The following is a 14,565-nucleotide window of genomic DNA, read 5'->3' on the forward strand; positions in this document are numbered from 1 at the left end:
AACTTACAAAAAAAAAAAGCAAACATGTATAGTATAATATTGGAAAAAAGCTACATAAGAGGTTTGAGAAGAAGAGATAGGATATATTCTTTGTGTTCCACTCAAGTCATCTCAGTTATTCTTCTCAACAATTAGTGAATCCCTCTTTTTCATAGTCAGGAAGTTAACATGTATTATACATCCAGGAGTTCTGTTTTATGCACAGAAATGAAATTTGAACTCAGGACTTAACGAACTGCAAGCTCTTTTTGCCCACAGCCAGAGTAGACAGAAAGCTTTGAAAGGAGACTGTGGCTAAGCTTGAAGAACTGACCAGATAGAGGGTGGTGGAGAGCACACATAGGCTGGGGGACTGGGGAGCAAAGGTGTAGCAGTGGGAAGCACAGAGTGGCAGCTGTTCCCCGGGTTTGCTAGAGTAAGGGAGGGGTGAGAGATAAAGCTGGAACGTGGGTGGGAAGCAGAGTATATGAAGTCTCACCTTCCAAATTGAGTTTGGACTTTATTTTGTAACTCATTTCATAAGCGATTGAGAATGTGTATGAAAGGAAGTGGCATGATGAAAGTGTTCAGGTTGGATGTGGAATGGACTGGAGAAAGGCGAGGGCTGTCATCTTGAGAGCTGTTGTTTCCTGAACTAGCTGGATATGGTGCTGAGTGCTTTGTCTGTATATGTGTTTTGTTTCACCACAGTGCCAAGGAATAGGTACTTTCGATGTCATTGTCATTTCCTAATTGGAAAACTGATACTTTCAGAGGCTAGGTAATGGCCAGATGAGGAACAGTGGTGCCAGGATGCGACTTAGGTAGATTGAATTTCATTTGTGCTTCTACACACCACCCTAGAGAGCAGCTCAGGAGACACTTCGGAAAAATTTTAATTAGTTGGGTGTTATAGTCCAGGTGACAAGGCCTGAACTAAGTCCATAGTGGTAGAAATGGAGAGATGGGTGAAATAGCTTCATATGGGGGCCTCATGCTAGAGCTGGGCCTGTGATCTCATGGCTTCTCTTAGTGCTTTCCAAGCAAGTCGGCCCTCAGTTTTGAGAACTTGCCAAGATCATGGAAATTCCATGGAAAACCTATCCTCCAAACTTCTGAGACAGTCTAGGCTTCTTGTTTTGCTTCGGGGTATGTATTAATGTAGTCATGTAAGCACTAAAGCTGAGGGTGCTTGGTTTGTGTTACTTTTGAGGTGGCTTAAGCAACTTCTAGGCAATTCTCAAGTGTCACAAGCTTTAATTACTACAGTTCAAGACAATAAAGCTCCCTGTGAGTCAATTGGTAAGCGTTTCTCTCTTTTTCCATGAATACCTTCTCTCATAATGCTTATCTGGATGTGTTCCCTGTTTTGCTACCTATAGGTTGATATATCACAGAATTGTTTAATTGTCTTTAAATTTGTTTTTTTTTTTTAAGAAAAAAGTCATGCATGCATTCTGACTCTGTGAATTTTTGTTGCACAGTTCAATGAGCATATAAAACAAGTATGCTGAATGCTGTTGTGATCACATGAGACAGTGTGGGTCAGCCCAGTGATCTCTCTGTTTTGTCTGCTGCAGGTGATAAGAAGTACATCATGGGGCCCAAACTTTCTACTCTCGATGCCACTGTCTTTGGACACTTGGCACAGGCAATGTGGACCTTACCAGGGACAAGACCTGAACGGCTGATCAAAGGCAAGCCCTACAAACCTCTCTAGCTTTTAGGAGTTGCTAGGGTGGGTGGCCAGGGGAAACAGCGGGTAGAATTCTAGGCTGTTGCTTTGAGCTTGGCTGTGCTCAAAGACTGTAGTGTCTGGGGCCAGGATCAGTTCTCTGCCAGCTCCTTAGTTAGTGGGACTTGATTACTGTTGTGAAACAGGGCTTGAATGCCATTCAGTACCCTTGTTTTGTTGGTTATCCTTTGAGCAATAGTGCTCACCACATTCTAGTGTATCCAGTTGCTGTGGCAACCAGGGTGAGGTGGAACCGATAAACTCACTGCTCCTTTTGAGTCTGAACTGGTCTTAGATATTTCACATGTTGTTTTTATTTGATTGTATCACTTGAATTTCAACTCTTTCTGCTACTCCAGTGGGGAAGGGAAGCTTTGGATCATTACTGAGAATAGTAGAACTGGAAAGTCAATATTGTGGGAAAATTCAACAAATGCTAAGTCTGATGTCAAGGAATTATTAGTAATACTGTATTATTACATATGCACAGAAACACAATGTATTTTTTTGAGAGATCTTGGCTGTAAGGGCTACTAGAATAACAGTTCTATTGGGAACAAGGTAAAAAGTGAAGGTAAATAGACCAGAGCGAGGCAATGAGCATGGGGTAGGGTAAGCATGATAGCCAGGAATAAAATTCATGGTGGCAAAATGGTAGGGAAAGTCAGTGCACCTTGGGTTCATGTCCTGGGACTGTTTCCTTTTGTGCATATAAATTTGTGTGTATGTGTGTATTAGGGTGCGGTGGGGTGGTACACATAGCAGTTGGGACTATCAAAGAGGGGAACTGTTTGATGTCTTCTTCAGTTTAAAGCAGCATCTAAGCAAGTGTCTGAGGCTATGGATGTGAGGATCAAAGTTCAACTTGTATGTTTTTGGAAGGTGATTGGCAAGAGTTAATTAGAGTTGATGCTCAACAGAGCAGGTTGGGATATAAACGAGATCACCAGTAGAAAGGCACATGGAATACTATTAATAATGTTGGGTGGGTGGATGGATGAATGGATGGATGCATGGAACTCAGCAAGACAGGTGGTCGTTTGTTAGTGGGCAGTGGGTGGGGGAGGCCCCCGCTCTGGAGTTCAGACCCTGTCCTGGGCAGCACACTTACTCTTCAGATCCCCTTTTCTGTGGGTCTGGGGGCGTCAGATATATTAGCAAACTTGGCTGGAATGGATCAGGCACTTCATTAAGTCCTTGTTTTGTGATTCATTGAAATTTTTCTAAATTGATTGTTATCATACTGATGATGTTTATAGCATTTAAAATTATTTTCTGAATCAGAAAATCTGAATTGACAGTCTAAAAGATACTGATTTTTTTTAGTTTATTTAGGACTATTTTGTATACACTATTTCTTTCTATTATTCCACTTCCCTTCACCCCCCCAACCACCCTTGCACACTCATGTACACACTACTCATGTTTACTAACATAGTGCTGAGCACACACAACCCTTACAGATATTTACTTGCACACCTATACCTCCAGTGAGGTAGTCTTTTTCTTAGTAGCACTTAGGGATCTATTATCAGTAGAACTCTCAGATTATATAGGATCTCTTCATTCAAAACGAAGCATATTTTGTTAATGTATTTATGATTTAGCTACTTTCTGTCTTGCTTCCTGAAAGGACTTGAGAAATTTAGCATTTTCTTTAGAGAAATGATCAGCCTTTTTAGAGGACTCATTTTGGATTCTACCCCGAGATACACCTGTGGAATCTGACACCTTCTTATTTGGGGGAGTTTGGTGCATGGTTGAAGCTACATCTGCAGCCTCCCTTTTTTAACTTTTATTGGGAGATGGGTTCTTGATTAGTTGCTAACTTGTGAATCTTCTGCCTCAGCCTCCCAGAGTGCTGGCATTACAGGCAGGTGCCAGCAACCTGGCACATGTATTTTAACTCTTAAAGAAGTGCCAGTGACTTCCAGTTCTCCCTTGGGATTGGTGCAGCATGAAAAAATGAAGTCTGCAGAGTCTAAGTATCATTCTAGGCATCAGCTCTATAATGCTTTCTAAACCTTTCAGTCTGAGCTGCTAACATGCAGCCAAACCACTAATTTGGTCTCAACTTCTTTCCCTGCTTTTGCTTACTCTATGGTGGAGACTTTCCCAAGAAACTGAGACAAGGAATCAGAGGAAACAACTGAGAACATGAGTGGTTTAGAACTGCCTGAAAACCAGAAGTGTGCATACCTTGGATCAAGACAGGGCTCTGCTGGCCTTGTCACATATATTGGTATAAGAAGGAATATTAGATTTTTATCCTAGCTTTTACTTACAAAGCTACTTCTGGAGTTGTCTGAAATAGTAAGAAATTTTCTTTAATTTAGATGAGTAGGAAGACAGACTTTGAATGTTCAGCAATTGTTAATATAGCATGTGTATATCTGTCTAGACATAGATATAAATATGAAATATTACTTGTATAGTGGAGAAAATTTAGAAAAGATAGAATGTTTGAGAAGAATAAAAATAAATGACAATCATCTACAGAGAACAGGTTCTCATTCTATAGTTCAGGCTGGCCTTGAACTTGGAGCTATTCCCCTGCCTCTGCCTCCCCAGTGCTGGGATTACAAGTGTGTGGTACCATGTTTAGCAACGCTCGTCATTTTTTAAAAAGAAATATTTTCCATTTGAGAAGCTCCAAGAGGAAGACTCTTTGTTCTGTCTAGGATTTCCCACTGGGTAGAGGAATGATCAGCTTTTTGATAAATATCTTCTTGAACTGTCTGAGAATATCATTTTATTTTTTTACTAATTTATTTTATTGCATTTTCAAGTTAATGAAGTAAAACGTGATGGTCTCAAGTTGAATCATACCACAAAGGGTTAAGCAATGTTATGATCTTCCCTTTATCCATGTCCAACATCCTGCCCTCTGTGGACAATCAATATGGAGGATTTCTCCATGCCTTTTTTTGTGTACAAACTTATTTATATATGTGTGTGTGTTGTGGTTTGTTTTTTACTATTTATTTAAACTAAACAATAGAATCATACTATACATATTACCCTATAACTTGCACTTTTCCCTTAACAGAGCATCACATCTTTTTAACAGCTGCACTGTTTTCTACAGAATGGATAATTTATTCAGTCAATCCCTATTTTTGGACATTGGGGCTGTTTCTGTCTTCACTTCTTGTCTTGTTTCCTGTTTTTTCATTCCTTCTCTTTCATCCCCTCTTCCTCCTTTCTTCCTTCGCTCTGTCTCTCCTTCCTTCCCTTTTTCCTTATTTTTCTTTTGTGCTGACACGTAATTCTGCATATATCTTTGAATACTGATACTTTAGTTTTAGCTTTTGTTTTAGTAAATAGAGTACTAAAAGAGGAATACTGAGTCAACCTATGTACATATAAAATTTTGCTGGGTAACAAGCTATTTTCTAAAAAAGCTTATAGCAGCGGTCTTTCACGGGCCCTGCAGAGCCGTGCTTGACCTCTCATCGGCACCAGCACTGTGGATGTCATCAGACTGTAATTCCTAGCAGTTTAGACTTGCAGTGGTGGCAGTGATGGCATGCGTGCCGTAGCAGGCACCCAGAGCCCTTTGTCAGCACGTGAGCCAAGTCATCCCAGCAGCTGAACATCGGTTAATAGTTGTTTTTTCTAAACTAAAACCTCAGTATTTCGATTTAACTGCAGTGTTGGCACTTTGTGATAAATAAGAGGGTTTGGGCACTTGATATCTGAAAGGTTCACCCTCAAAGGTCTAGAGGTTGAAGTTATCTGTTTGTTTAATTCACTTTGAAGAAATGCAGCTTTTCTGTTATTTCACAAAGTTCACATCTTCAGTGTAGGTACTTGTGTTACTATGGGCAAATAGCACATATGTCGCACCACCGGTTCCTGCTCCTGCCCTTTTCTACTCTTCTGGCTGTTATCATGTTGACAGGTCAGCTGATGGGGACCCTGGGCCAGGAAGGACTTGGAAAAGCCAGAGAAAGGCAGAGTCCACCTCTAGCTTTGCGCTGATTCACTCTTTTTTCAGCGGCAGGGTTGGGGGAGGAGGCCTTCTCATCAAGACCCACACTTCTTAGCTGTGTGGCAAAATGCTCACTTCGTATCATGACGGCTCATTGCCATTAAGGGTGGCTCAGTTCTCGAGATCCCAGGAAAAAGTGCAGAGACATAGTCTGGGACAAGTAATACAAGGTTAATTGTCAGGCGCAGCTGTTCATCATCAGTGGAGAGACAGGAAAATCCTGGCTAGGGGCATGAGGACCACCGAAGTAAATATGAAATGCAGCAGATGAATAAAGCTCTTTAAACAGTGCCTGGTGCACAGTAAGGACTGGATAGCTGTATAGCAATGCAATGATTAATTTTTATTATTGCATCCTGGTATTAATGTCATAGAGCCATGATAGATTCTGATTTTCTAGTGGTTCCTTGGGAACAGCATCTGGGGAAGGATTTTGATTGGTTACCTGTGACTGGCAGCAGTACCCAGGGTGGTGTTGCATGACTGTACTTTGAGGGAGAAAATAAGTAAAGGTTCCCTGAAAGAGCAAAGCTGTTGGCTTCTTAGCTTTTGCCTTCTGAGCATATGTAAATATCTTCTAGTAACAAGCAATGAGAATGGATGTTTTTGTTTATCTTTTTGAGACAGGGTCTCACTAGCTAGTTCAGGCTAGGCTTGAATTCAGTAGGTAGTGCAGGGTGGCCTCAAACTCGTGGCATTCCTTCTGCCTCGGCCTCCCAGGTGTGGGATTACAGGTGTGCACTGTCATGCTTCGCTCAGGATGATTTCTTACATGGAATGAATTACACTGTTGTGATCGAAGACAAACAGTGAGCTAGAACCAGTATATGTCCATTGGTCTACAGGACCCATGAAGTAGTTGGATTTATTTTGTGATAGTGGCAGGAATATGCTCATTTAAGGAAAACAGGAATCATATTTTGAAAATTTTAATGACAGAGGGAAATGTTTAAAATAACATTGCAGGAGATAATAGTTAATAATAGCAATAAATAAATAGAAAATAATACTGAAATAAATTAATCCAAATTTTAATTGTGATTATCTTGGGTTAATGAAAACAGATTTTTTTCCTTCTTTGTGTATTTATATACTTTTGACACAGACTTCTAATTTTTCAAAAGGAAAATATCTTATTTTCTTTAATAGAAAAATAGTATTTACAGACTATAGTAAACAGAGCTATTAATAAAGAAACAGCTTGGGGCTGCGGATTTAGTTCAGTGGTTCTGCTGTCTGCCTCAAAAGTGCAAGGTCCCAAGTTCAATCCCTGGTACCAAAAATAAAAAAGAAACAGCTAAAATAACATGTTATAGGGGATTTGTAAAAACAAAATGAAATTATGGTCATCCATATAACAAAATACTGTGAAATTATCGTGGTTCTCATAGTATGAAATTTGAATATTTATTGTATATTGTTAAGTAGAAAAAGTAGGACAGAAAACAGATGGTATAGTAGATCCTATGTAGCAAATATAAATAAATATAAATTATTTGAAATATAAATTCCTGGAAAATATAAATGAAAATGTTATTATGAAGAATGGGATTATTGGTAATTCTTTTATTCTTTTTTTTCTCATTGAGTTTATTGGTACATTTTAGGTATACAGTACAGTTACATTCATCATTGGGATCTTGTACCTTTACATGACAGGTCTTGGTTCTCTTCTTATTCTTTACTTAACTGTATTTCCTAGTTTTCTGCAATAAAATGTGAATCACCTACACATTAAGTGAATACTTATATGACTTAAAAGTATGCAAAGAACATTTTGGGCAAATAATGTCCTCTAAGAGTGCCAAATTATGTATTTTATAAACAATGTTGCCATCTGGTGGATCAAAGGCAAAAACTCACATTTTTTCTTTATTTTTCATTTGGAATAAGGAAATGAAGTCTAAATGCCATGGGATGTTTGATAAATGCCTAGACAATGTAAGTGACTTCACACAATGTCCCATTAATTCACATGGAAAAGAAGTAGTCCTGGGATTGACCAGAAACCCATTTGTTGGCACAGTTGTTTAATTTTATTTAAAAATTAAATTATTTTATTTTTACTAAATGTATTTGCAGACATACTTACCTGTAAAGACAATTCTGAGTTATCCATTTTATGCATTATTTAGGGAAAAGTTTTTATCCTAACATAATTTTTTCTAGTTTGGCATAGCACTCAGCCTATAGTAAAATTACAAAAAGTTGTGCAATGAATGATTACTTTTGCCTGATTTAATGCAACAAACAGTTGGTGTATTTTATAAATTAATTTAAACACGAACCAATCAAATCATTAGTTCTCTTGATATGCAAACATAAAATGCTTCACAAAGCCAAACGATGGTAATTTATCTGCCATTTTGGATAAACTACCCCTCCACATCTCATTACCGTAGGAGTCACTCTAATTTCATTCAGCCCACTTTCTTACTGAATTGAACTTTTCTAACTGGCTTTTCTTATTAGGTGCATAAAAACCTAAATATTTTGACAGTTTATCTGTGAGAAAACACTGCTAATGTCTTCTTTGCCCATTTCTCCCACACTGCCCAGGAAGCCCAGTGGCTGGATGTCTTACTTCACATACCACACACTAGGTGGCTTGTAAGCAACAAAATTTGATTCCTCCAGTGTTTGAAGATCGTGGAGTGAGCAGATTCTGTGTCTGGTGAGGGCCTGTGTCCCAGGGCTTAGACCCTGAGGGCTTCTCATGGCACCCTCACAGGGTGGCAGGGGCTGGCAATTCTCTGGATCCTCCTTTATAAAGCACTAATCCCAGTCCTGAGGGTTTTGTCTTCTGAATCTACTCACTTCCTGGGGGCCTTACATCCCAATAGCTTCACCAGGTTAAGGCTTCAACGTTGGATTTTGGTGGGACAGAGACATCCCGACACACTGTTAGGTGGTTGACTTTGAAAATAACCCTGTCTTCTCCTATTCTGCTACCACATGCAGGTGAGCTGATCAACCTTGCCATGTACTGTGAGAGGATAAGGAGGAAATTCTGGCCTGAGTGGCACCACGATGACGACAACACCATCTATGAATCTGAGGAGAGCAGCGAAGGCAGCAAAACCCACACCCCCCTGCTAGATTTCAGCTTTTACTCAAGGACAGAGACCTTTGAAGATGAAGGAGCAGAGAATAGTTTTTCCAGAACCCCAGACACAGACTTCACTGGACACTCACTCTTTGATTCTGATGTGGACATGGATGACTACACAGACCATGAACAGTGCAAGTGACGTCCACCCTCACTGACCCTCTACTTTTGGAGCTGCCACTCCCTGGGGTTGGTCCAGTTTCCCAGGTAGAAATCCGTCTGCACTGGGAGGAGATCTTGGGGCATGGCCTGTATGCTAACTGGACTGTGGCCGTCTTCTTTTTGTACAAACAGAACACAGAACCATTCAGATGGCTCCATTTAAACAGCCTCCACCCCTCCAACAAAGTCAGCATGGTTCCTGAAGTCCATTTTTGTTTTCATTGAAAACTAACATTGTGTGGTAGAGCAGGTAAATGAGCAGTTTGTCAGCTGATAGTGTTTATATTGATCATCCTCAACCGAGGGCTTAGGTATGAGTTAGATTCTTGAATGTCCTTCATCCTCCTGGATATGAAGTATGAGAGCTATCAGAAAACATGTAGGAGATAAATGTCCTATGGTAGCCACTTGTACTCTATGTATGTATATTGTATGTTAAACATAAGTCAAATAAAAATCCATAGATACTCAGTGAACACCTACTGTGTACAAAGCACTGTGCTGGGTGCTAATCAGTTTAAGTTTTATTCTAAGCTTTGCCAGTGACTAGCTATGTGATTTTGGGCAAGTCCCTTAACTATTGCGTGCCTCATTTCTCCCACCTGTTAAGGGGGGGTGACAATACTCTCCACCTACCTACCTCACAGGGGCGTTGTGGGGATTCATGCAGTAACATTCCTATGGCGCTTTCAACCTCTTGGAAGCATTGTGACATGAACACAACATTTTATTCTTTATTGTGCTTCATTTGTGTGAAGATCTGAAGGAAAAGGAATTCTATATTCAGGCAACAATGACCACAGTCACTTGCAAAAGCTGAGCAGATGATGCACACACAAGGCCACCATTAGGACTTTGTCATCAATCCCCTTTGTGAGCTTGTTTGAATCAGAATCTTTCATTGAAAGAACGTTGGAAATATTTTTATAAATCATCATTGGCTTAAAATGGTTGTCAGCACTACAGTATTTTTACAGAAAATGTTTCTTTTGTAGCCTGAACTCACACCAGAATGTTGTTCTTTGTTGCCTCCAGAGCATTATGCTTGATTTATTTGGAAAGAGTAAAGCTCAGGAATATGGGGGAGAGGGTTATAGAGGTGAAGGGGGAAGCATTTGATTGATTTTTTGTAGGCACAAGCTTGCCAACTTTTAATGTCTCTTTTGAAAGCAAGCCTTGCAAAGATATATTGAAAGGATGAAATAGAATGAGGATCATGTTACTTGTACCAGTGATACTCTGTTACTCTGTGCAGTGATAGGCAGTTTTAGTGCTGCACCTTTTCTGGAGTTTTCAGCTGCTGCCCAGTGAGAGGTGGGAAATGCTCAGAACAGATCTCAGTATTTCTTAAGGATCTCCTTCGTGCTCTCCACAGAGCACAGGGACTATTTTGGTTATTCACATTGAAGAAAGCACTCTCATCTCTGACGATAGTTTTGTTGACTTAGGGAATTTTCTAAGGAAATATGGGGTGAGGATCCTGTATGATGGATGCTATGGCTTTAGGCCAGGAGAACAAGTATTAAGATTTGCAACTGCAAAAAAAAAAAAAAAAAAATTACTTTGCTTCTGATTAAGGATTATTTATTGTTGGTGAGAAGCATTTTCTTTCTTTTCCTTTTTCTTTTTGTTTTTTTTGAGACAGGGTCTCACTATATAGTTCAGGCTGACCTTTGACTCACTCCATAGACCAGGCTGGCCTTGAATGCTAGCGCACCTCCTGCCTCAGCCTACTCAGTGCTGGGATTATAGTCATGTGCCACCACATCTGGCTTAGAGGCATTTCTTAAAAGACAGATGCTTCTGATGTACTGTACTTGAAAAAAAGAAAACCTTTTGCATATAGCTCTTGCATCTGTGAATGAATGCTGAAGTATTCTAGGTTAGAAATTCTTATTCTACAGAAAAATTACTTGCTAATATTTTATAAAGAAAATTTAGTTGCTAATATTTTATTAAAACCATACCTATTTGAGGGGACTATTTGATGCCTACATGAATAGGGTGGAGGAGATATGCACGAATAGTTTCCAGCATCATTTGGGAGGATTGTTTGCCTCTCCTCTCTTTAGCAAGCATTTTCCAAGACAGCAGAGGCATTTCTGTGGCATTAGGGGAACTCCTGGCCCAAGAAAGTGAGTTTAATGAACAGCTGTAGACCTGTCTTCATGGAACTGAGTTTCCCTTTTCCACCTTTGACTGGAAAGAAATGTCTGAAATTCTGCCTACAATGTATTTGTATTGTATAGCACTAAATGTGGTGGATTTTCACTGTAACGATGATTATGTAGGTTGCATATGTTTTTTTTTTTTTTAGTTGTGCATTACTTGGAGGGAAAGTATGTGAAGAGCCAGTGTGCCAGGTGAATTGTAGGATAATTCATTTCATTCAGGTACATCCCTCAGGGACATGAATGGATATTATGACTGGGCAATCAGCATTTTGTAGTTATAATATGCCCCAGTTTTAAGTTCCCAACATGGGTTAAGGAAAAAAAAATAGCTAATACAAAAATCACCATGGTTTGGGTCTTTATTGGGAGGGCTTTTTGTGTGTTTCATTCATTCTTAAGCTAACCAGATTTGAAGTGTTCTCCGGTTTGATGAACAGGTGCTACTTATATGACACAAAAACCAAGAAAACATTAGGGAATGTCTTGGTTACTTGTTCAAGCTTTATATATTTTTTTTAATTGGAAAGCAACTTAAGGAAACATGATCTTTTGATTGAACAGAAGATTCATGGATCATGTGTTCTTTTTGTTTAACATTTTATTATAAAAATAAAGTCTCCCCCTATGTCTACCTACCACCTGACTCATTAGGATTAGTGAGCAGCAGTTGTGTGCTTTGCTACCCATCAAAATAGATAGAAGGGCAAGATAAATTTAAGCAGAAATAGTCTATGCTGTCAGACTGCCATTTCACTGTCATTTAATTAATTGTGAATAGTGACACTGCCAAGACGAGGGGCTACCAGAAGACTTAGAATCAACTGGACTTGCATCACAACTGCAGTCGGGTCCTCACATGAGCCTTCCCATGTATACATAAGTATTAGAATATGCTTTTCAGAAATGGATAAAACTCAAAGAAAAGAAGTTGCTAAGGATTTCAGGCTCATGGGTCTTGCCTAGCGTTGTTTGGGAGAAAGTATAGAAGCACAGATGTGTATAGCCATCCTGAAATCAGCTCTAGAAAGCCCTTTAATAGAGAGCCTCGGGACTGTTACTGGCTCAGTGTCATGTGTGTAAGTATTTGAAGGGTGAGACCCAAGACTGAGATCTTCTAACTTGCCATAGGGGATCCTTTTCATTATGCCACCTGGGCTTGATTTCTTTATGAAACTCATGTTCCTGAGAAATCATTCCATGTGCACAGAATCAGCATATACCCAGCCTCTGACTGTGCTTGGAATCCTCTTTCCCTCCCCCCACCCCCCACGTTTAGTCAGCTTGGTCTAGGCCAACTCAAGAAACTGGTCTTTGATGTCTTTTTTGTACACAGTACTGCTAGGCTCTGTGAATAATAGCAAGGTGGATTTCCAAATCATTAACACTTCATTCTTACTTAGCTTTTAAACAATCCATGCCAATTGTTCACTCACTGAATATTTACCCTGGACTAGTCCTGGGATGCATTCTAGGGAAAAAGAGCAGACATGGCACTCTGATTTTAGGGCAACCTCTTTTGCTGAGTCTCCTGCCCTAGCCTCTTTAATATGCTGGTTCACTTCTTTGACCCATTCTAACCATCAGCACTGGATTAATCTTTTGAAAAAAAAAAAAAAAGTTCTCTGGCCCTGATGAGACAACTCACTTTCTCAGAATAGAAATGCCAGGTTCCTTAGGGCCTGCTATCGTCACTTAATTCACTTGTCTCCCATGGTTCCTCTGTGTGAGCTCTTCAGTGCAGTGGTTGGACTGGTTGCCAGGGCCTAACTGTGCCTCAGGGCTTCCACCTCTGTGCCTCTGCTCATGCTGCCTACCCCCTTCTCCACTGGCCCAAATCATACCCATCTCTGAAGGCCCAACTTCATCAGTTCCGCATGAAGAATTCCCAGCTCATTATCATCTCCTCCTCTAAAAACAAAGCATTTATCATCTCCTTCCCTAAAGGCTGTGTGGAAGAAGTTTGCTCAGAAAGTGGGCCACACACTAGAAAGCAGTTGTTTTTCATTGTGTGTGTGTGTTTGTGTGTGTGTCAAGGATTGCACTGATGATCTAATGAAAATCCTATACTTTATTTCCAAAAAATGCATATATGCAAATGTATAAAATTATACATATAGATTCAGATTTAAAGACCTGAAATTGCTCATGGATTCCTTGAGGGTTTCACAGGCCCTAGATGAAGAGGTCTTATCCTAAAGAGTCATATTGCTGTTGTTGGTGTTTGTTTCTGTCTTTAACATACCTAGAGAGGAGAAAAGTTGGTGTAAGATATGCAAGCACAAGTAATTTCCATTATTATCCATGTTGAATATGTGTTAAATGACATAGAAGGAAGAAAGAGGAGCTGTCTCATGTTATATGAGAAAATAACTTTGTTTTAACAGAACTGGAATTTTGAAAGTGATGGGTTTTGTTGTCATCATTATCTGACTTTTAACCACCCCAAAAGTTAATTTTGTCAAAATGAGTTTTGGGCCAGCTGACCTGCATTTTCACCCCTGAAAGCCACCACTTCTGCATGGAAAGGCCAGTCTATCTGAGCTTACGATGGAAAGAATTGGCTGGATTTTTTTTCCTCACAGGAACAAGATCTGTGTAATCAGATTTTCCTGTACTCATCTGTCCATAGAACAGTTGTTGAGTGCATTTTTCAATAAAAGGATGCTGACTTCTATTAATAGAGAACAACTCAGGCAATTCTTCCATTTTTTTAAACCCCAAGATGTTTAATTTGTGAACAAATGAAGAACATTTCAATAATAAAAAATAACATATGGATGTCGTCTAGCTGGCACCAAACTCCTGATATTTTAGTGGGGAAATAAATCATGTGGAGTGAAAGGTTAATATAGGACTTTGGAGTTCTGTACACAAATAATTTCAGCAATGATCTTGATGGACATCTTACATTTTTTTAAAAATCACAGGGCCAGGGATTTAGCTCAGTGGTTCTGTTACCTGCCTTGCAAGCACAAAGACCCGAGTTCGATCCCTGGAACAAAAAAAAAAAAAGAAAAAAAATTAATATCGTTCCTTATTACAGCTTTAGATATCTTGAAACATTTCATTAACTGTATGTATATACATATGTGTATTTTTTATAAAAAGTAGAATTACTAAATGATGTCAATCCTCCTACCCTATAATATCAGGAAATATTTATTTTTATTTGCTTTTACTCTGTGGCTCTAGAATACTTTCAATTTATTAGTAATATTTACGTCAGTGCTTTCTTTCAAAAATTATCACATGACTTTACAAAAAAATAACATCCAGATTTGAATTGCCTCATTAATTAGTGGTGGCTAAACAGTTAACTGAGAGAATATAATATAATTATTCATGGGAGGGTTAGAAAAGTTGAATGTTCTATATATATATACCATTATCTTCCTTTTTAAAAAAGCAATCT

General features: G+C 39.2%; 1 protein-coding gene across 1 annotated transcript in view; it reads left to right on the forward strand.

The window, feature by feature from the left end:
* The window catches only part of Faxc (failed axon connections homolog, metaxin like GST domain containing), a 73,742-nt gene extending 63,101 nt beyond the window's left edge, over positions 1 to 10,641 (forward strand). Inside the window, exons 5-6 of the mRNA XM_010637369.2 lie at positions 1,560 to 1,676; positions 8,670 to 10,641. Of these exons, the coding sequence (XP_010635671.1) occupies positions 1,560 to 1,676; positions 8,670 to 8,959 (407 nt within the window). The 3' untranslated portion in view covers positions 8,960 to 10,641. The remainder of the gene's footprint in view (positions 1 to 1,559; positions 1,677 to 8,669) is intronic.
* Positions 10,642 to 14,565: the final 3,924 nt, after the last annotated feature.

Source organism: Fukomys damarensis, unplaced genomic scaffold, assembly GCF_012274545.1.
Source record: "Fukomys damarensis isolate Sample0158 unplaced genomic scaffold, DMR_v1.0_HiC HiC_scaffold_14, whole genome shotgun sequence".
Lineage (NCBI taxonomy): Eukaryota > Metazoa > Chordata > Mammalia > Rodentia > Bathyergidae > Fukomys > Fukomys damarensis.